The sequence below is a fragment of the Bufo gargarizans genome, unplaced genomic scaffold (genome assembly GCF_014858855.1).
Source record: "Bufo gargarizans isolate SCDJY-AF-19 unplaced genomic scaffold, ASM1485885v1 fragScaff_scaffold_210_pilon, whole genome shotgun sequence".
Classification (NCBI taxonomy): domain Eukaryota; kingdom Metazoa; phylum Chordata; class Amphibia; order Anura; family Bufonidae; genus Bufo; species Bufo gargarizans.
Genome location: NW_025334071.1, coordinates 62,622 through 85,847, shown reverse-complemented (window position 1 = coordinate 85,847; position 23,226 = coordinate 62,622). Strand labels below are relative to the sequence as shown.

The following is a 23,226-nucleotide window of genomic DNA, read 5'->3' as shown; positions in this document are numbered from 1 at the left end:
TCCCCTGCCTGATCCTGTCCCCTGCCTGATCCTGTCCCCTGCCTGATCCTGTCCTCTGCGATCCTGTCCCCTGCCTGATCCTGTCCTCTGCCTGATCCTGTCCTCTGCGATCCTGTCCCCTGCCTGATCCTGTCCTCTGCCTGATCCTGTCCCCTGCCTGATCCTGTCCTCTGCGATCCTGTCCCCTGCCTGATCCTGTCCCCTGCCTGATCCTGTCCTCTGCGATCCTGTCCCCTGCCTGATCCTGTCCTCTGCCTGATCCTGTCCCCTGCCTGATCCTGTCCCCTGCCTGATCCTGTCCCCTGCCTGATCCTGTCCCCTGCCTGATCCTGTCCCCTGCCTGATCCTGTCCCCTGCCTGATCCTGTCCCCTGCCTGATCCTGTCCCCTGCCTGATCCTGTCCCCTGCCTGATCCTGTCCTCTGCGATCCTGTCATTTGCCTGATCCTGTCCCCTGCCTGATCCTGTCCTCTGCGATCCTGTCATTTGCCTGATCCTGTCCCCTGCCTGATCCTGTCCCCTGCCTGATCCTGTCCCCTGCCTGATCCTGTCCTCTGCCTGATCCTGTCCTCTGCCTGATCCTGTCCCCTGCCTGAACTCAATCTTACCCTAACCCCCCCTCCACATCCCTAACTCTACCAAACCCTCTAACCCAACCTTATCCCTAACTTTCCTCTAACCACACCTTACCGCTAATTCTCCAACTACCCCTTAACCAAACCTTAACCCTAAATCACCACACCCCAAAACCTCCCCTACCACCCTTAACCAAACCGTGACCCTCTCCCTACTACTCCCCTAATCCAACCTTATGCCTAACCATTCCCTTCCACACCCCTAACCAAACCTTACCCCCTAAATCTACAGTACCACAACCACACTGCTAGCCAGACCTTCCACTTACTAAACCGTACCCCTAAACCTGTCCCTTATCACACTGCTACCAAAACGTTACCCGTAAACCTCCTCCTTACCATGTCTCTACCCACAACCCTACCTCTAACCATCCCCATACCTCTTACTCCATCAGTAACCCAACCCCTAAGCTTATCTCTAACCATACTCCTGAATAGAGATGAGCGAACCTTTTGAGATTTGGTTTAGTTCCGGTTTGCCAAATTTAAAAAAAGTTTTTTGGGGGGGATGAACCACATTGGCTCCAGTTGCTCTGGAAATTAGGGTACAGCACCCTCTAGTCCATGAATTTTTAGGAAAAGATGTTATTGCCCCCCCCCCCATGCCAGCATTAGTAACGGATGTCTGAGTGACACTGACACACGTAGCTGTGGGGAAACGCATGTATGATGGCGGTAACATACCGCGTAGTTAATATCACACCGTGCCGGCACATGTCTTCTGCTTCTTCATACTCCAAAGATTGTCCCTTATCAGGGGCAGATGGTGGTTAGTCACACGGCGTTCTGGGATAAAGCGTCCAAAAAGTGTGCCCTGACAGAGTGAGAAGGCTGCCCGAGGGTTAATTATCAGAAGAAAGAGTAAACGAGCAGCAGGAGTGCAGTGTGGAAAGAGAAGGTGGGAGTAGTAGTATTAGTGTGGATGTGGAAAAAGAAGGAGGAAGTAGTAGTAGCAGCAGTGCAGTGTGGATGTGGAAAGAGAAAGTGGGAGTAGTAGTGGTAGTACAGCATAGAGCACACCAGGTCAGCTGTCTGTGGGGGTAGTAGTAGTAGCACACCGGGCAGTAGGTTGGCTGTCTGTGGTAGTAGTAGTTGTGGTAGTAGCACACCGGGCAGTAGGTCAGCTGTCTGCGGGGGTAGTAGTAGTAGCACACCGGGCAGTAGGTTGGCTGTCTGTGGTAGTAGTAGTTGTGGTAGTAGCACACCGGGCAGTAGGTCAGCTGTCTGCGGGGGTAGTAGTAGTACGCCGGGCAGTAGGTTGGCTGTCTGTGGTAGTAGTAGTTGTGGTAGTAGCACACCGGGCAGTAGGTCAGCTGTCTGCGGGGGTAGTAGTAGTAGTAGTACGCCGGGCAGTAGGTCAGCTGTCTGCGGGGGTAGTAGTAGTAGTAGCACACCGGGCAGTAGGTCAGCTGTCTGCGGGGGTAGTAGTAGTACGCCGGGCAGTAGGTTGGCTGTCTGTGGTAGTAGTAGTTGTGGTAGTAGCACACCGGGCAGTAGGTCAGCTGTCTGCGGGGGTAGTAGTAGTAGTAGTACGCCGGGCAGTAGGTCAGCTGTCTGCGGGGGTAGTAGTAGTAGTAGCACACCGGGCAGTAGGTCAGCTGTCTGCGGGGGTAGTAGTAGTACGCCGGGCAGTAGGTTGGCTGTCTGTGGTAGTAGTAGTTGTGGTAGTAGCACACCGGGCAGTAGGTCAGCTGTCTGCGGGGGTAGTAGTAGTAGTAGTACGCCGGGCAGTAGGTCAGCTGTCTGCGGGGGTAGTAGTAGTAGTAGCACACCGGGCAGTAGGTCAGCGGTCTGCGGGGGTAGTAGTAGTAGTAGTACGCCGGGCAGTAGGTTGGCTGTCTGTGGTAGTAGTAGTTGTGGTAGTAGCACACCGGCAGTAGGTCAGCTGTCTGCGGGGGTAGTAGTAGTAGTAGTACGCCGGGCAGTAGGTTGGCTGTCTGTGGTGGTAGTAGTTGTGGTAGTAGCACACCGGGCAGTAGGTCAGTTGTCTGTGGGGGGGGGGTAGTAGTAGTAGCACACCGGGCAGCAGGTTGGCTGTCTGTGGGGGTAGTAGTTGGTGGGGGTAGTAGTTGTGGTAGTAATACAGTCCTGATCAAAAGTTTAAGACCACTTGAAAAATGGCAAAAACTCCTATTTAACATGGCTGGATCTGAACAAGGGTCCAAGTAGAGCTTCAGCATGCAACAATTGCAATTTTCTGAGCATTCAATTTAATGAAAACAACGAATAAACTGAAATCGGCTGTTTTTCAGCTGATCCATAGTTTCGGACCACCTGCCTTTACAAGGCCAAATCTGTGCAGAGATGTGGATTCATTGTCCTCTTCTGTCCGGCAGTCGCACGTTGTGATGGCAAAGGCAAAAAAACTCTCCCTTTTTGACCGTGGTCGGGTTGTTGAGCTGCATAAGCAGGGTCTCTCACAGCGCGCCATCACTGCTGAGGTGGGACGCAGGAAGACAGTCATTTGGAATTTCTTAAATGATCCTGAGGGTTATGGAACAAAAAAGTCAAGTGGAAGACCCCAAAAAATGTCATCAGCACTGAGCCGGAGGATCCAATTGGCTGTCCGTCAAGACTCTGGACGATCCAAATTAAGGCCCTTACTGGTGCTGACTGCAGCCCCATAACCATCAGACGGCATCTGAGACTGAAGGGCTTCAAAAACAAAAAACGTCTTCAAAGACCTCGTCTCCTGGAACGCCACAGAACTGCACCAAACATGGGACATTCAAAGGTGGAAAAAAGTTTTATTCTCTGATGAATCTTTTTTTTAACCTTGATGGTCCTGATGGTTTCCAACGTTACTGGCATGACAAGCAGATCCCACCTGAGATGTTTTCTACGCGCCACAGTGGAGGGGGCGCCATAATGGTCTGGGGTTCTTTTTCCTTCAGTGGAACAATGGAGCTTCAGGAAGTGCAGGGGCGTCAAACGGCCGCTGGCTATGTCCAGATGTTGCAGAGAGCATTCCTCATGACTGAGGCCCTCGTCTGTGTGGTAACAGGACAACGCTACAGTACACAATGCCCGCAGGACAAGGGACTTCTTCCAGGAGAAGAACATCACTCTTTTGGCCCATCCTGCGTGTTCCCCTGATCTGAATCCAATTGAGAACCTTTGGAGATGGATGGCAAGGGAAGTTTACAAAAATGGACAACAGTTCCAGACAGTAGATGGCCTTCGTGCGGCCGTCTTCACCACTTGGAGAAATGTTCCCACTCACTTCATGGAAACGCTTGCATCAAGCATAACGGCGGAGCTACTCATTACTGAGTTCATGTTTGGAAGTTGGATTTCTGTTTTGGGGGGGGTGGGGGGGTTTCGTATTTTTTGGGAGGTGTGGTCCTAAACTTTTGATCAGCTGAAAAACAGCCTGTTTCAGTTTATTCGTTGTTTTCATTAAATTGAATTCTCAAAAATGTTTTGTCTCCCTCCCATTTCTTCTTGTTGCATGTTGAAGCTCTACTTGGAACCTTGTTAAGATTCAGCTATGCTAAATAGGATTTTTTTGCCATTTTTCAAGTGGTGTTAAACTTTTGATCAGGACTGAATATGAGTAGAGGAAGGCCGTAAACGATTTCTTGATGATGCAGGTGGACAGGATCACTCCCCTGTGTAACTTTGACATTAACCAGTGGCAGCTCATGTGTGACACCTGCTGTTTGCTCGGGCCCTTTGAGGAGGCCACTTTATTTTTCAGTCTCCAGGACTAAGGGATGAACAACGTCATTACACTCCTTCACATCCTGCAGCAGATGCTGATAAATCTGGTTGGACAGGGGACAGGAGACGTGGTGCCTATATCTCACAGCCACCTGCGTCCCTGTGGGGGCTGAACTGGAGGAGAAGAACATTCACACATAAGCAATGTATACAGAAATGGGTGGTTTATCTGCACAATTGACAGGAGAGGAGCAGGAGGAGCTAGAGGGCGACGAGGAAGAGCATGCAGATGACCCCTAAAACACTGCGGCAGTATGCAGTGGAGATAGAGGCAGGGAGTCCCTCCAAGTTCCTCGCGCAAATGACCAGATGCATGCTGAGTTGCTTGCGTAGTGACAGCCAAATTGTCAAAACTCGGCAGGGATATGACTAGTTGCTCTCCACCATGTTAGACTCTTGCTACCGTGCCAAAATGGGGGCCTTTTTCTACCCGCTGAGAGGGAGGATAAACTCAACCACTATTGAGACATCCTATGTAATCAGTTGGTCACTGCCTATGTGCACCATTGACCATCCTCACAAAGGTCTGAGTGGGGGAGCCCTCTGCACTCCCGCTCCACTGCCATGACTGCTGGAGGAGGGGAGTGTAGGAGCAGCACCAGCTCCATCAGAAGCAACTTAATTCTGGAGTCTCTAATGAGCAGCTTTTCTCACCCGCCTACTGAAAAGTATACTGATGGCATACTTGGACTGTACCCTGCCACCCCAAATCCAAGATCCCCTGGACTACTGGGCATTCAAACTTCATTTGTCAGACTTTGGTCAAGTTTGCCCTGGCAAGCTTTCCAGCCTGGCCAGTAATGTGGCATCAGGGCGGGTGTTTAGTGCGGCTGAGAGCATAGTTACCCCAAGGAAAACTCGCCTTACCACTCAAAATGTGGAGAGACTGACCCTTTTTGAAGAAGAATCAGGCGTGGATAAGCCAGGATTTCCACACCCGGGTGCCTTATGCATCAGACTAGATCAGGGATGTTCAACCTGTGGCCCTCCAGCTGTTGTAAAACTACAACTCCCACCATGCCCTGCTGTAGGCTGATAGCTGTAAGCAGGGCCGGTGTCAGCACCCGGCCCATCCGGGCAAGTGCCCGGGCCCAATGCTCCTGGGAGGGCACTATGCCCGCTCACTCCAGCAGCATAGCTCCCAACTGTCCCAGATCCAGCAGTCTGCTAAATGTCCCGCTATGTGCTGAGCCCTGTTCTCCTCTTGGCCACTCCACTATTCACTGTGCGTTGCAGCGTCAGCACGTCACGCTGAGAATATTTTCCTCACTTGATAATATGCTCCTGCTCCCTTACATAGTGGCAGCAGCGCGGAGAGTACAGGGCAGGGGTCAGCACTATGTGTCTGGAGAACATCACCATTAGTGGAGGCGTGGAGAGCACCTGGCTGAGCTCAGAGACCCGAGTGCGGTGCAGAGACGTGACAGAGCAGCAGTCACTGGACAAACAGTGGTCAGAGGTCAGAAGTGACCCAGCCGCTCCTCCCTATAACACACCCTGGAAAATAAACGGAGATCCGCATCATCCCTCCGTTGTATTCATAAGCAGTGGCTCAGAAACTAGTGATATTAGTGCAGAGACAGATCTAATAGAGAAATGGCACCGATTCATTATGTGTATTGACTTCACCATCAGTGAGACTGTAGACCAGAAAAGTGTATGTCTGATGATGATGGCCTCTACCTCCCAGCCGTCCCAGACCCAGCGGGACAGTTCTAGATTTCTGTGGCTGTTAGGGTAGCTGCGGAATGTCCTGCCCTCAACCGTCTCTGTGTCCTTAGGATGCATGGACAGTTAAGTGCAGTGGTGAAGCAGGTGCCATCCACTCCTTGCTCCACCATTCAACTGCCGGCACTCCCATTGCGTCTTCAGAGATGACTATCAGACCACAGAGGCCGAAGGATGATGAGGATTTCCCAGTCCCTGCACCCCCATGTGACCAGTGGAGGAGGAGCAGAGAGCTGTGTTCCTGTAGGACAGGAGCCTGGCTGGAATGTGGTGAGGCCTAGCTGTGTGTCTCTCCCTGTGTGTCACCATCACCATGCCCACAGGGCTCCTATGTCTTCACGCAGCTGCATCAAGAAGAAGATGCAAGAGGAGGCAGCGCCGCCAGCATGGAGTCCGTGGGAGAGGCACAGGGAGGCACACTAAGGACGTAGGTAACACTACCACATTATCAGCACTAGTGTTGTCTGTAGTTTCATATAGGACTGCAGGTAACACTAACACATTATCAGCACTAGTGTTATCTGTGGTGCTACATAGGACTGCAGGTAACACTACTACATTATCTGTACTCAGAGTTATCACTGTGTAAGGGGGCCCACTGAGACTTTATCGTTCAGGAGCCCACATGAACCTGGAGCCGGCCCTGGCTGTAGGATGTCTAGGCATGTAACTGGGCCACTCTGTGGACTTCTCATGCTGTTCCCACCCTCCGCACTCTATGACGGGCCCACTATTGTCCCTGTTCAGCCTGGCTGACGTCACCATTTATTTTACTCTTCTCCCGATCTGTCAGAAGGACGGAAAATGAGACGCACAACGGATCCTGTCTGTGTAGCAGCTGTAAGGCCGGTATGGTCCCATCAGAATCGGCTTATGATTTGGTACACAAGTTCGGGACCCAAACTTGACCCCAAACCCAAACCCCATTGAAGCCAAATAGGGACCCGAACTTTTGAGAGCTAAAATGGCTGTAAGAATGTGATGGAAAGGGCTAGAGGGCTGCAAATGTCATCAAAATGTGGTTAAGAGCATGGCAAGTGCTCTGCAAACAAATGTGGATAGGGAAATGACTTTAAAGGGAACCTGTCACCAGTTGTATGGTGTCCTAACTAAGGGCAACATAAATAAGTGACTGATTTGCTTAGCAAAATGCTGGGTCAATGTCTTTAATTGGCCCAGTCAATCTGCCAACATCTTGTATTGAAAAGCTCCAGCTGATAATGATGAGTCCTGAATATTCATGAGCTCCTGACTCTCCCCGCCCACCTGCTGCTGAATGACAGTTATTTTCCATAGGAATCAGCAGCAGGTGGGCAGGGGAGTGGCTATAGCTCTGAATTAAATATTCGCTGGACTCAATGACATCACCCTGGACTCACTGACATCACGCTGGACTCAAATCAGCTCATTAGCATGCGGCATCTTTGTGTGTATATTATCAGGTAACCATCTGTCACACCAGTAAGTGAATACATCTAAGGCACTTTGTAGTAGTTAATGATTGTATATAATTAGTTAGATTATAATCAAATATCCACATGACAGGTTCCCTTTAAATAACATAAAGGTATGAGGTGGAAGCATTGGGAAATATAACCTGTGATGACCCCCTACAGCCGTGCTAAACACACGTTCAGATAATACACTGGCTGCAGGGCAGGCCAGCACCTCCAAGGCGTAAAGGGCAAGCTCAGGCCAGGTGCCCAATTTGGAGACCCAGAAGTTGAAGGGGGCAGACCCGTCATTCAGTCCGTGTAGGCGTGTGCACACAAACTGCTCCACCATGTTGGTGAAATGCTGCCTCCTGCTAAGACGCTCCATATCAGCTGGTGGTGCTGGTTGTTGTGCTGACAAAGCTTTTCCACATGTCGGCCATGCTAACCCTGCCTTCTGAGGTGCTGGCGGTGCCCCAGCTGCGTTGGCGACCTCTTCCTCAGCCTTCGCCTTGTGCTTCCACTGTGCCCCCGCTGTCAGGTGGGAATCTTACGATCACGCTCCAGTGATGGAATTGAGGATGGTACGTTGTCCTTGTAACGGGGATCCAGCAGCGTGGCCACCCAGTAATCAGCACAAGTTAGAATGTGGGCAACTCGGCGGTAGTTGCGGAGACACTGCAGCATGTAATCGCTCCTGTGTGCCAGGCTGCCCAGAGGCAACGAAAAGCTGTCCTCTGTGGGAGGTGTATCGTCTGTATCCTCTGTATCCCCCATCCATGCACCAGTGATGGCCATGAGCTGGTCTGGGTGCCACCCTGCTGTGAACAAGGTTCCTCCTCCTCCTCCATCTCCTCATCCTCCAGAACTGGGCCCTGGCTGGACAATTGTGTACCTGGCGTTTGTGGGTGCAGGAACCCACCCTCGGAGCCACTTGGGAATGACTGGCCGGAAACCCTATGTAATGATCCCTCCTCCTCCTCCTCCTCCTGGGCCACATCCTCTTCCATCATCGCCAGCAGCGTTTTTTCAAGGAGGCATAGAAGTGGGATAGTAACGCTGAGAACAGCGTCATCGCCACTGGCCATGTTGCTGGAGTACTCGAAACAGCGCAACAGGGCACACAGGTCTCGCATGGAGGCCCAGTCATTGGTGGTGAAGTGGTGCTGTTCCGCAGAGCGACTGACCCGTGCGTGCTGCAGCTGAAACTCCACTATGGCCTGCTGCTGCTCGCACAGTCTGTCCAGCATGTGCAAGGTGGAGTTCCACCTGGTGGGCACGTCGCATATGAGGCGGTGAGCGGGAAGGCCGAAGTTACGCTGTAGCGCTGACAAGCGAGCAACAGCAATGTGAGAATGCCGAAAGCGCGAACAGACGGCCCGCACTTTATGCAGCAGCTCTGACATGTCGGGGTAATTTTTAAGGAATCTCTGCACCACCAAATTCAGCACATGCGCCAGGCAAGGGATGTGCTTTAAACCGGCTAGTCCCAGAGCCGCTACGAGATTTCGCCCATTATCACACACCACCAGGCCGGGCTGGAGGCTCACCGGCAGAAACCACTTGTCGGTCTGTTGTTCAAGGCCCGTCCACAGCTCCTGCGCGGTGTGGGGTTTGTCCCCCAAACAGATAAGTTTTAAAAATGCCTGCTCTCGTTTACCCTCAGCTGTGCTGAAGTTGGTGGTGACGGTGTTACGCTGACCGGGTGAGGAGCCGGTAGAGGATGAGGAAGCGGAGTAGGAGGAGGAAGCAACAGGAGGCAAACTGAAGCACCCTGCAATACTCGGTGGTGGAAGGACATGTGCCAAACTGCTATCCGCCTCAGGCCCAGCCGCCACTGCATTTACCCAGTGTGCTGTTATGGAGATATAACGGCCCTGACCATGGTTACTGGTCCACGTATCCGTAGTCAGGTGCACCTTGCCACAGATGGCGTTGCGCAGTGCACACCTGATTTTGTCCCCTACTTGGTTGTGCAGGGCAGGGATGGCTCGTCTGGAAAAGTAGTGGCGGCTGGGCACGACGTACTGTGGGACAGCCACCGCCATAAGGCCTTTAAAACTATCCGTCTCCACCAGACGGAATGACAGCATTTCAAAGGCCAGTAATTTAGAAATGCTGGCATTCAGGGCCAGGAATAGCGGGTGGGTAGGGGGGTACTTCCTCTTCCGCTCCAGTGTTTGGGATATGGAGAGCTGAACGCTTCCATGGGACATTGTGGAGATGCTTGGTGACCCAGGTGGTGGTGTTGCTGGCAGATCCTCTGTTTGCGGGGTGGCAGGTGGCACTGTCACTCCCGAGGAGGATGAAGAGGCCGAGACTGCAGCAGAAGAGGAAGCAGGAGGAGCCAGAGACCTTTGTTGGTGTTTGAGGTGTCTACTCCACTGCAGCTCGTGCTTTGCACTTAGATGCCTGGTCATGCAGGTTGTGCTCAGGTTGAAAAAACGTTTATGCCTCGCTTCAGGCTCTAATGGCACAGCGTGCAAACCACTCGTGTCTTGTCGTCAGCACATCGTCTGAAGAACTGCCACGCCAGGGAACTCCTTGGAGCTGGCTTTGGTGTGCTCGGTCCCTTGCTGCGGTGGGCAGTAGCAGGCGTATTGTCTAGAGGACGGCCGCTCCGCTTTTGCACCCTGCTCCCTCTTCTGGTGGCTCTGTGCGACCACCGCCTTTTCCTCTGAACTACACAGGTCACTCGCATGACCTTGATTCCATGTGGGGTCGAGGACCTCGTCGTCCTCCACATCATCTTCCACCCAGTCTTCACCCCTGCCCTCCTTGTCGGTCTGCACACTGCAGAAAGCCCCAGCAGTTGGCACCTGTGTTTCGTCATCGTCCGAGACGTGCTGCGATGGTCCTCCCATGTACTCATCTTGAAAGATAAGTGGTTGGGCATCGGTGCACTCAATCTCTTCCACTTCTGGGGCAGGGCTAGGTGGATGGCCCTGGGAAACCCTGCTAACAGAGTCATCAAAAAGCAGAAGAGACTGCTGCATGACTCGGGGCTCAGACTGCTTGGCTGATGTGCAAGGGGGTGAGGTGAAAGACTGATGGACATCGGCTGCAGGTGCCAACTGTGGTCTTTCAGCAGGAGACTGGGTGGGAGACAATGTGAAGGAACTGGAGCCACTGTCAGCCACCCAATCTACTATCGCCTGTACTTGTTCTGGCCTCACCATTCATAGAGCCACATTAGGCCCGACCAAATACCGCTGCAGGTTCTGTCGCCTACTCGCACCTGAGGAAGGGGTTTCACTTGTGCGTGTAGCTGGCACAGATCGACCACGTCCTCTCCCTGCAACAGGAGCTCCACCAGCAGCACCACGACCGGGGCCACATTCCTTATTTGACGCTCTCCTCATATTTCTCAAATTTAGGCTCTTGCCCTAAATGGGTGTTTAATTAATAGCAGAATAGAACCACAGTATGTAAAGGGTGTATCTCACACGCCCTGATCCAGACTAGGCCGCAATTCAAGATTTGTGCCCAAAATGGGTGTTTGTTTAATAACTGAATAGAACCACACTATGTAAAGTCTGTATCTCACACGGCCTGAACAGACTAGGCCGCAATTAAAGATTTCTTTGTCCAAAATGGCAGTATTTCAAATACCTGAATATAACCCCTGTATGTAAAGGGTGTATCTCACAATGACATCTGCAGCAAAGGCTGCCAAATAAACTTTTTTTGCCCAAACTCGTGTTTGTTTAATATCTGAATATGGCAGCCGTATATAACCCTGGAATTTCACACGTGCTGATGCTGCAAGGGCGCAAAAATAGTGTATTTTGGCAAAAAAGGGTGTTTTTAAAAACCCAGAAAATTATGGCTGTATTTCTAGCTTAAATTGCACACTGACTAATCCAGATGTTGTAGATTGCCAGAAAAGTGGGTTTTTTTTTACTAACAGAATATGAAAGCTGTATATAACGTATATAACATTTGAATTTCACACATCCAGATGCAGCAAGGGATGTAAAATAGTGGATTTTGCACAAAAAGGGTGTTTTAAAAACCCAGAACACTATGGCTGTATTTCTAGCTTAAATTGCACACTGACTAATCTTGCAAAGGCACCAGATGTTGTATATTGCCAAAAAAGGGTGATTTTTTTTACAACCAGATTATTAGTGCAGCTTTTCAAAGTTGGATTACAATGTCACAAAAGCTCAGATGCTGTGCTGGTGCACTGAGCTTGCATATAATGGCCGCCACCGCCGCCCACCAAACTAACAGACGGATAAAAGTTATATTTTTTCTATCACTGGGCTCAGGGAAGGGTAAAAAGATTGTGTCCTGTACCCACACAACTAAATCTAGGTAGATCGCTGAGTTAGATTCTCTCCTATTCTCTCCCTCACAGCAGCAGCATCCTCTCCCTACACTAAGCACAGCAGCAGCATCCTCTCCCTACACTAAGCACAGCAGCAGCATCCTCTCCCTACACTAAGCACAGCAGCAGCATTCTCTCCCTGCACTAAGCACAGCAGCAGCATCCTCTCCCTGCACTAAGCACAGCAGCAGCATCCTCTCCCTACACTAAGCACAGCAGCAGCATCCTCTCCCTACACTAAGCACAGCAGCAGCATCCTCTCCCTACACTAAGCACAGCAGCAGCATCCTCTCCCTACACTAAGCACAGCAGCAGCATCCTCTCCCTACACTAAGCACAGCAGCAGCATCCTCTCCCTACACTAAGCACAGCAGCAGCATCCTCTCCCTACACTAAGCACAGCAGCAGCATCCTCTCCCTACACTAAGCACAGCAGCAGCATCCTCTCCCTACACTAAGCACAGCAGCAGCATCCTCTCCCTACACTAAGCACAGCAGCAGCATCCTCTCCCTACACTAAGCACAGCAGCAGCATCCTCTCCCTACACTAAGCACAGCAGCAGCATCCTCTCCCTACACTAAGCACAGCAGCAGCATCCTCTCCCTACACTAAGCACAGCAGCAGCATCCTCTCCCTACACTAAGCACAGCAGCAGCATCCTCTCCCTACACTAAGCACAGCAGCAGCATCCTCTCCCTACACTAAGCACAGCAGCAGCATCCTCTCCCTACACTAAGCACAGCAGCAGCATCCTCTCCCTACACTATGCACAGCAGCAGCATCCTCTCCCTACACTAAGCACAGCAGCAGCATCCTCTCCCTACACTAAGCACAGCAGCAGCATCCTCTCCCTACACTAAGCACAGCAGCAGCATCCTCTCCCTACACTAAGCACAGCAGCAGCATCCTCTCCCTACACTAAGCACAGCAGCAGCATCCTCTCCCTACACTGATCAGATTTGGTTACTGGTGTTGTGCTTTTAAATGTATTTCCCTTTGTTGTAAGGATTGGAATGGCCTGGTTGAAATGCAATTGTATGCTAATTACTGTGTACCTCACCTCTCCAGGGCTGTGTAATCTGAGGTTGTAAGAAGGCCATCTGTATGCAAATCCGATGGTCTGATTCCAGCCTGGACATGTCTAGGGTTACATAAGACTTGCAGTGTGTGTATAAATGCTTGTGTCCAAGACCCTAAATAAATCAGTCAGTCCCTGTTTCAAGTCATACAGCAACGTCTGGTGAGTGATTCCAGGGCGCCACACATTGTACCAAGAAGGCCGGGCCACTCGGCAGTCGGGCTGATCTCCACCGTGGGTGCCCCATCCCCTCCGCAGACGTCCGAGACATCACCAACCAGGGGGTCAGATGGAGCAGGACCGCAGGCGGACATCGCATTCCGTCACAATATAGAGCCCGGGTCACATGCTGCTCCGGCCAATCACAGCCATGCCATTAGTAGGCTTCTAAGGTCAGACAGTTAAACGCTTGTTGATTGGGTTTTCAAAAAGCGCCGAACACTGAACCCAAACCTGAACTTTTACTGAAATGTTTGGGTTCGGGTCCAGGGTCCAAAAATCCTAAAGTTCGGTACGAACCCAAAGTTTACAGTTCGGGTTCGCTCAACCCTACACAGAAGACATGCAAATATTCCGTTCACGTGTCATCTGTTGTGGATCCACTCCTGTTTTTTTTTTTTTTTGCCTTTAGCAATACTGATGGATTACTGACCAAATGCTGACAGAGTGAAGGTGGACGCTCCACAGACAGGATCCGTTTTTTGGGGGTTATTGTTCTGACGGATCAGAAGAAGAGCAAAATAATCAGTGACGTCGCCACAAACTTACTGCTGACCCCCTCTCCACTCTGTCGGGGGCTCTACTTGTATAAGGGGTTAATAGAACAGGTTCTGTAGACATCTATGTGGGATCAGCTGACGACGGTGTAAAAGGAGCGCGCTTCTTCTTGGCGCTAACATCGACCTGTAAGGCTGAGTTCACACTGGAGTTATTTGGTCAGTTTTGACCCCATGGAGTGTGCAGAGATTGTAAGAGCGACTGATTGTATACAGGCACAGTGTTCTACACCGCTATACAGGCACAGTGCTCTACACCGCTATACAGGCACAGTGCTCTACACCGCTATACAGGCACAGTGTTCTACACCGCTATACAGGCACAGTGTCCTACACCGCTATACAGGGACAGTGTCCTACACCTCTATACAGGCACAGTGTTCTACACCGCTATACAGGCACAGTGTTCTACACCGCTATACAGGCACAGTGTTCTACACCGCTATACAGGCACAGTGTTCTACACCGCTATACAGGCACAGTGCTCTACACCCCTATACAGGCACAGTGTTCTACACCGCTATACAGGCACAGTGTTCTACACCGCTGTACAGGCACAGTGCTCTACACCGCTATACAGGCACAGTGTTCTACACCTCTATACAGGCACAGTGTTCTACACCGCTATACAGGCACAGTGTTCTACACCGCTATACAGGCACAGTGTTCTACACCGCTATACAGGCACAGTGTTCTACACCGCTATACAGGCACAGTGCTCTACACCGCTATACAGGCACAGTGCTCTACACCGCTATACAGGCACAGTGTTCTACACCGCTATACAGGCACAGTGTTCTACACCGCTATACAGGCACAGTGTTCTACACCGCTATACAGGCACAGTGTTCTACACCGCTGTACAGGCACAGTGCTCTACACCGCTATACAGGCACAGTGTTCTACACCGCTATACAGGCACAGTGTTCTACACCGCTATACAGGCACAGTGTTCTACACCGCTATACAGGCACAGTGTCCTACACCGCTATACAGGCACAGTGTCCTACACCGCTATACAGGGACAGTGTCCTACACCTCTATACAGGCACAGTGTCCTACACCGCTATACAGGCACAGTGCTCTACACCGCTATACAGGCACAGTGCTCTACACCGCTATACAGGCACAGTGCTCTACACCGCTATACAGGCACAGTGTTCTACACCGCTATACAGGCACAGTGCTCTACACCTCTATACAGGCACAGTGTTCTACACCGCTATACAGGCACAGTGTTCTACACCACTATACAGGCACAGTGTTCTACACCGCTATACAGGGACAGTGTCCTACACCTCTATACAGGCACAGTGTCCTACACCGCTATACAGGCACAGTGTTCTACACCGCTATACAGGCACAGTGTTCTACACCGCTGTACAGGCACAGTGCTCTACACCGCTATACAGGCACAGTGTTCTACACCGCTATACAGGCACAGTGTTCTACGCCGCTATACAGGCACAGTGTTCTACGCCGCTATACAGGCACAGTGTTCTACACCGCTATACAGGCACAGTGTTCTACACAGCTATTTTTAACGCGATTCGTCATGAATAAATTTGTATCGACTCTTTTTGGAAAATTCGGCAAACCGTCAGAATTAAATTTTTGAAAAATGTGCTCATCTCTAATTCTAAGATATCGTCGTATTGACTTTATGCAGAAGGCAGGGTCACTCACCGTCCGCCATCCCATGAACCAGGAGCAGGTGTTTCACCCTGAAACCATGAATGTTGTGCAGGACGCTGGAGGCCTAGAACAGAGTGGAGAGCATTATACTACACACTGTTACCCTCATCACCAGAACGGATGGAGTCTGCCCCATTATTACTCCTGAGAGGTGGGGGTCCTGGGGCTCTGGCCGGACCCTCATGGGCCGCTCTAATTCATCTACCTGATAGGTGTTGTCTTCGGCAGATGGCATCCCCAAGTACCGCTCTGAGAAGGCCGAAGCTGGAGGAAAGAGAGAAACAACATTCAGCATCTGGCAGTCCCATGTAAATTCTCCTCCTCTTCAGGAACCATCATGACCAATGACCCTGAACTGTGTGAGCCGTGGGAAATGTAAACCCATGTGTCCCACTATGACCAGTGTCTGTGTTACTGGAACTACTTCTACTGGCCACAGACAGGTAAGTGACCAGTGTTATGGGGCTTATTCTTACAGGTCGTCTCGTGTTATATAATGGTAAGGGGGGACTGGGAACCTTAAAGTGGCCCTGGAAAAAAATAAAAGTGGTCCCATGTTGTAGGCAGGTCCAAACTGACAGAAGGCAGGGCCAGCATTACCATAGTGCGGCACAAAATACCACCCCAAATACCTCAATAAAATGCCCCAGTGGCTCAAAATACCTCCTCAGAAGCTGCGCCTCAGAGGTGGCCGACACCAGCTGCCACGTTCTGGCCTCTTACGCTAGTTGCCTCAGGATGGCAATACAGTTGAATTCAGGACTCAGGAGGGAACCCGTGGTCACCGGCCACTTACATAATTACTTGACACTCTGGGGGGATCATTACTTACCTGGCTGGCAGCCATGCGGAGGGCTCAGCCAGCCCCTTGGGCATCGGCCAACCAGAACATTTCCCTGTAGAGTCTATGGCAAATCCACCCACACAGCTCCTGCCACGCTTAAGACGTATAATCCTGGCCAGTATTTATGGACGCCGTTATCGCAGATGGAATGGTCTTGGGTATAATGTATATAATCTCCAGCCACGTGGCCACATTCACTCACCATATAGCCTCATGTCAGTGATCGGGGCGATTAAGGCTCCACATCTGAACAGTCTTTCATTGGCTTTTAAGATCATGGATGCAATGTAACCGCCATATCCCTGAGGGGAGAAAAGGTACGTGTCCACCATGAGAAGAGGAGCCTCTCCAAAGGAGAATTCGCCCATAACAACTAGTAGCTGGCTTCTGATTGGTGGCTCTGGGCCACACGCTCACTTTTTATCCGTGAGACTCGATATGTCACATGACTCAGAAGTCGCGTCCCAGCTGCACACCATATGGTGGACTGCCATAGACTGCCACCAGTAACAAGGCCACAAAAGGGTAACAAACAGCAAAAATGACTGAATTGGAGGTAAGGTCAGGATCCCTACAGTCAGGGAGATAAGGTCAGGATCCCTACAGTCAGGAGGTAAGGTCAGGATCCCTACAGTCAGGGAGATAAGGTCAGGATCCCTACAGTCAGGGAGGTAAGGTCAGGATCCCTACAGTCAGGGAGGTAAGGTCAGGATCCCTACAGTCAGGGAGGTAAGGTCAGGATCCCTACAGTCAGGGAGGTAAGGTCAGGATCCCTACAGTCAGGAGGTAAGGTCAGGATCCCTACAGTCAGGAGGTAAGGTCAGGATCCCTACAGTCAGGGAGGTAAGGTCAGGATCCGTACAGTCAGGGAGGTAAGGTCAGGATCCCTACAGTCAGGAGGTAAGGTCAGGAATCCTACAGTCAGGAGGTAAGGTCAGGATCCCTACAGTCAGGAGGTAAGGTCAGGATCCCTACAGTCAGGAGGTAAGGTCAGAATTCCTACAGTCAGGAGGTAAGGTCAGAATTCCTACAGTCAGGAGGTAAGGTCAGAATTCCTACAGTCAGGAGGTAAGGTCAGGATCCCTACAGTCAGGAGGTAAGGTCAGGATCCCTACAGTCAGGGAGGTAAGGTCAGGATCCCTACAGTAAGGGAGGTAAGGTCAGGATCCCTACAGTAAGGGAGGTAAGGTCAGGATCCCTACAGTCAGGGAGGTAAGGTCAGGATCCCTACAGTCAGGGAGGTAAGGTCAGGATCCCTACAGTCCAGGGAGGTAAGGTCAGGATCCCTACAGTCAGGGAGGTAAGGTCAGGATCCCTACAGTCAGGGAGGTAAGGTCAGGATCCCTACAGTCAGGGAGGTAAGGTCAGGATCCCTACAGTCAGGGAGGTAAGGTCAGGATCCCTACAGTCAGAGAGGTAAGGTCAGGAGGTAAGGTCAGGATCCCTACAGTCAAGAGGTAAGGTCAGGATCCCTACAGTCAGGGAGGTAAGGTCAGGATCCCTACAGTCAGGGAGGTAAGGTCAGGATCCCTACAGTCAGGGAGGTAAGGTCAGGATCCCTACAGTCAGGGAGGTAAGGTCAGGATCCCTACAGTCAGGGAGGTAAGGTCAGGATCCCTACAGTCAGGGAGGTAAGGTCAGGATCCCTACAGTCAGGGAGGTAAGGTCAGGATCCCTACAGTAAGGGAGGTAAGGCCAGGATCCCTACAGTCAGGGAGGTAAGGCCAGGATCCCTACAGTCAGGGAGGTAAGGTCAGGATCCCTACAGTCAGGGAGGTAAGGCCAGGATCCCTACAGTCAGGGAGGTAAGGCCAGGATCCCTACAGTCAGGGAGGTAAGGCCAGGATCCCTACAGTCAGGGAGGTAAGGTCAGGATCCCTACAGTCAGAGAGGTAAGGTCAGGAGGTAAGGTCAGGATCCCTACAGTCAAGAGGTAAGGTAAGGATCCCTACAGTCAGGGAGGTAAGGTCAGGATCCCTACAGTCAGGGAGGTAAGGTCAGGATCCCTACAGTCAGAGAGGTAAGGTCAGGAGGTAAGGTCAGGATCCCTACAGTCAAGAGGTAAGGTCAGGATCCCTACAGTCAGGGAGGTAAGGTCAGGATCCCTACAGTCAGGGAGGTAAGGTCAGGATCCCTACAGTCAGGGAGGTAAGGTCAGGATCCCTACAGTCAGGGAGGTAAGGTCAGGATCCCTACAGTCAGGGAGGTAAGGTCAGGATCCCTACAGTCAGGGAGGTAAGGTCAGGATCCCTACAGTCAGGGAGGTAAGGTCAGGATCCCTACAGTAAGGGAGGTAAGGCCAGGATCCCTACAGTCAGGGAGGTAAGGCCAGGATCCCTACAGTCAGGGAGGTAAGGTCAGGATCCCTACAGTCAGGGAGGTAAGGCCAGGATCCCTACAGTCAGGGAGGTAAGGCCAGGATCCCTACAGTCAGGGAGGTAAGGCCAGGATCCCTACAGTCAGGGAGGTAAGGTCAGGATCCCTACAGTCAGAGAGGTAAGGTCAGGAGGAAAGGTCAGGATCCCTACAGTCAAGAGGTAAGGTAAGGATCCCTACAGTCAGGGAGGTAAGGTCAGGATCCCTACAGTCAGGGAGGTAAGGTCAGGATCCCTACAGTCAGGAAGGTAAGGCCAGGATCCCTACAGTCAGGGAGGTAAGGCCAGGATCCCTACAGTCAGGGAGGTAAGGTCAGGATCCCTACAGTCAGGGAGGTAAGGTCAGGATCCCTACAGTCAGGGAGGTAAGGCCAGGATCCCTACAGTCAGGGAGGTAAGGCCAGGATCCCTACAGTCAGGGAGGTAAGGCCAGGATCCCTACAGTCAGGGAGGTAAGGTCAGGATCCCTACAGTCAGAGAGGTAAGGTCAGGAGGTAAGGTCAGGATCCCTACAGTCAAGAGGTAAGGTCAGGATCCCTACAGTCAGGGAGGTAAGGTCAGGATCCCTACAGTCAGGGAGGTAAGGTCAGGATCCCTACAGTCAGGGAGGTAAGGCCAGGATCCCTACAGTCAGGGAGGTAAGGTCAGGATCCCTACAGTCAGAGAGGTAAGGTCAGGAGGTAAGGTCAGGATCCCTACAGTCAAGAGGTAAGGTCAGGATCCCTACAGTCAGGATGGTAAGGTCAGGATCCCTACAGTCAGGGAGGTAAGGTCAGGATCCCTACAGTCAGGAGGTAAGGTCAGGATCCCTACAGTCAGGAGGTAAGGTCAGGATCCCTACAGTCAGGATGGTAAGGTCAGGATCTCTACAGCCAGGGAGGTAAGGTCAGGATCCCTACAGTCAGGGAGGTAAGGTCAGGATCCCTACAGTCAGGGAGGTAAGGTCAGGATCCCTACAGTCAGGAGGTAAGGTCAGGATCCCTACAGTCAGGATGGTAAGGTCAGGATCCCTACAGTCAGGGAGGTAAGGTCAGGATCCCTACAGTCAGGGAGGTAAGGTCAGGATCCCTACAGTCAGGAGGTAAGGTCAGGATCCCTACAGTCAGGAGGTAAGGTCAGGATCCCTACAGTCAGGGTGGTAAGGTCAGGATCCCTACAGTCAGGGTGGTAAGGTCAGGATCCCTACAGTCAGGAGGTAAGGTCAGGATCCTTACAGTCAGGGTGTAAGGCCAGGATCCCTACAGTCAGGAGGTAAGGTTAGGATCCCTACAGTCAGGGTGGTAAGGTCAGGATCCCTACAGTCAGGGAGGTAAGATCAGGATCCCTACAGTCAGGGAGGTAAGGTCAGGATCCCTACAGTCAGGGTGGTAAGGTCAGGATCCTTACAGTCAGGAGGTAAGGTCAGGATCCCTACAGTCAGGAGGTAAGGTTAGGATCCCTACAGTCAGGGAGGTAAGGTCAGGATCCCTACAGTCAGGGAGGTAAGGTCAGGATCCCTACAGTCAGGGAGGTAAGGCCAGGATCCCTACAGTCAGGGAGGTAAGATCAGGATCCCTACAGCCAGGGAGGTAAGGTCAGGATCCCTACAGTCAGGGAGGTAAGGCCAGGATCCCTACAGTCAGGGAGGCAAGATCAGGATCCCTACAGTCAGGGAGGTAAGGTCAGGATCCCTACAGTCAGGGAGGTAAGGCCAGGATCCCTACAGTCAGGAGGTAAGGTTAGGATCCCTACAGTCAGGGAGGTAAGGTCAGGATCCCTACAGTCAGGGAGGTAAGGTCAGGATCCCTACAGTCAGGGAGGTAAGGCCAGGATCCCTACAGTCAGGGAGGTAAGGTCAGGATCCCTACAGTCAGGGAGGTAAGGTCAGGATCCCTACAGTCAGGGAGGTAAGGTCAGGATCCCTACAGTCAGGGAGGTAAGGCCAGGATCCCTACAGTCAGGGAGGTAAGATCAGGATCCCTACAGGCAGGGAGGTAAGGTCAGGATCCCTACAGTCAGGGAGGTAAGGCCAGGATCCCTACAGTCAGGGAGGCAAGATCAGGATCCCTACAGTCAGGGAGGTAAGATCAGGATCCCTACAGTCAGGGAGGTAAGGTCAGGATCCCTACAGTCAGGGTGGTAAGGTCAGGATCCTTACAGTCAGGAGGTAAGGTCAGGATCCCTACAGTCAGGGTGGTAAGGTCAGGATCCCTACAGTCAGGAGGTAAGGTCAGGATCCCTACAGTCAGGAGGTAAGGTTAGGATCCCTACAGTCAGGGAGGTAAGGTCAGGATCCCTACAGTCAGGAGGTAAGGTCAGGATCCCTACAGCCAGGGTGGTCAGAATCACATTGTCAGTAGTAATAAGTCAGAGCAGCAGGACTTGTTTTGTTTTCTCTTGACGACATTTCGCTAGTCATCTGTCTGATTGCCTCAATTACAATGACTTATACAAGAAATCTCTGTCATTAAATACTGGTGACTCATGCTTTGGTCAGCATCATTTGTTTATCATACTGAACACAAGTCAAGGACCTGATGGAGGTAAGTTGACTGCAATCTGCATGACTGAAGCTATTAAAGGGATGGACAATCTGTGGTGGAGATGATTCTTACCTGGTCACTGCTGCTGGCTCGGTGTGTAACGCTCCTCCTCTCACTGCTGTGGACAAGGGGACATGTGATTACTGGGGCCAATCACAGGTCGCAGTGGTGACCTATTCCCTTGTGTCATGTGACCAGTTGTTGTGTGGTTGCAGTTCACCACTGTGGCCTCTGATTGGCTGCAGGGATCACATGTCCCTCTGTTGACATATGTTGGCCGGGAGCATTAGGCACCAAACCCAGTATGATCTCCACTGCTGGTCGGCCACTATGGATATCCCTTTAAAGGGGTTGTCCACTTTTTTCTATTGATGACTTATCCTCAGGACTCCTGACACCCCCGCCGATCAGCAGCGCTCATACATCATAGTTGTCCTTACACCTGACACCCCTGCCGATCAGCAGCACTCGTACACCATAGATGTCCTTACACCTGACACCCCCGCCGATCAGCAGCGCTCATACATCATAGTTGTCCCTACACCTGACACCCCCGCCAATCAGCAGCGCTCGTACACCATAGTTGTCCTTACACCTGACACCCCCGCCAATCAGCAGCGCTCGTACACCATAGTTGTCCTTACACCAGACACCCCCGTCGATCAGCAGCGCTGTTACACTATAGTTGTCCTTACACCAGACACCCCCCCCCGATCAGCAGCGCTCGTACACCATAGTTGTCCTTACACCTGACACCCCCGCCGATCAGCAGCGCTCGTACACCATAGTTGTCCTTACACCTGACACCCCCGCCAATCAGCAGCGCTCGTACACCATAGTTGTCCTTACACCAGACACCCCCGTCGATCAGCAGCGCTCGTACACCATAGTTGTCCTTACACCAGACACCCCCCCCGATCAGCAGCGCTCGTACACCATAGTTGTCCTTACACCAGACACCCCCCCCGATCAGCAGCGCTCGTACACCATAGTTGTCCTTACACCTGACACCCCCGCCGATCAGCAGCGCTCGTACACCATAGTTGTCCTTACACCTGACACCCCCGCCAATCAGCAGCGCTCGTACACCATAGTTGTCCTTACACCAGACACCCCCGTCGATCAGCAGCGCTCGTACACCATAGTTGTCCTTACACCAGACACCCCCCCCGATCAGCAGCGCTCGTACACCATAGTTGTCCTTACACCAGACACCCCCCCGATCAGCAGCGCTCGTACACCATAGTTGTCCTTACACCTGACACCCCCGCCGATCAGCAGCGCTCGTACACCATAGTTGTCCTTACACCGGACACCCCCGCCGATCAGCAGCGCTCGTACACCATAGTTGTCCTTACACCTGACACCCCCGCCGATCAGCAGCGCTCATACATCATAGTTGTCCTTACACCTGACACCCCTGCCGATCAGCAGCGCTCGTACACCATAGTTGTCCTTACACCTGACACCCCTGCCGATCAGCAGCGCTCGTACACCATAGTTGTCCTTACACCTGACACCCCGCCGATCAGCAGCGCTCGTACACCATAGTTGTCCTTACACCTGACACCGCTGCCTTCCAGGAAAACGCAGAACAGAATACAATACAAAAAATACAGCTCTCCAGTAAATACATCTCTGCTTTTCTTTATTTTAATTCTCCTATTCCTAAACCCAAAAAATAATTCCTTCCCCTCCCCCCTACCTATACCGCCCCCTAACCCCCCCACCCCCAACACATTCTCTCTGGACAGTAAAAAAAATAAACGAACATCGGCCGGGATGATTAGTGAACGCGCGTTCGCAATCAAATGTTTGCGCGTTCGTGGCGGCCCCATTCACTTTATTGGCCGGCGACCCTGAAAAACCTTCAGGTCATATTTGCAGCCAGCAAACACTTACTAGAAGTGCACAAATAGTCCCACAACGTGGACAGTGACCAGAGGGGGATCATTGGCAAAAATTCCCACAGAAAATATGTATTTTAATCAGGGGCCATTTTTATGTGTCTTAACCGCTTGCCGCCACGCTAACGCCGAAAGGCGTCATCGCGGCGGCTCTCCCAGGTCAAACTAACGCCAATA

The 23,226-nt window shown here is 51.8% G+C and overlaps 1 protein-coding gene across 1 annotated transcript in view; it reads right to left on the bottom strand.

The window, feature by feature from the left end:
- Positions 1 to 23,226, bottom strand: part of LOC122922335 (inactive dipeptidyl peptidase 10-like) — a 77,669-nt gene that overhangs the window by 17,673 nt on the left and 36,770 nt on the right. Inside the window, exons 3-5 of the mRNA XM_044272909.1 lie at positions 16,448 to 16,547; positions 15,607 to 15,665; positions 15,393 to 15,465 (exon numbers count right to left, since the gene is read on the bottom strand). Coding sequence (XP_044128844.1) covers positions 15,393 to 15,465; positions 15,607 to 15,665; positions 16,448 to 16,547 — 232 coding nt within the window. The remainder of the gene's footprint in view (positions 1 to 15,392; positions 15,466 to 15,606; positions 15,666 to 16,447; positions 16,548 to 23,226) is intronic.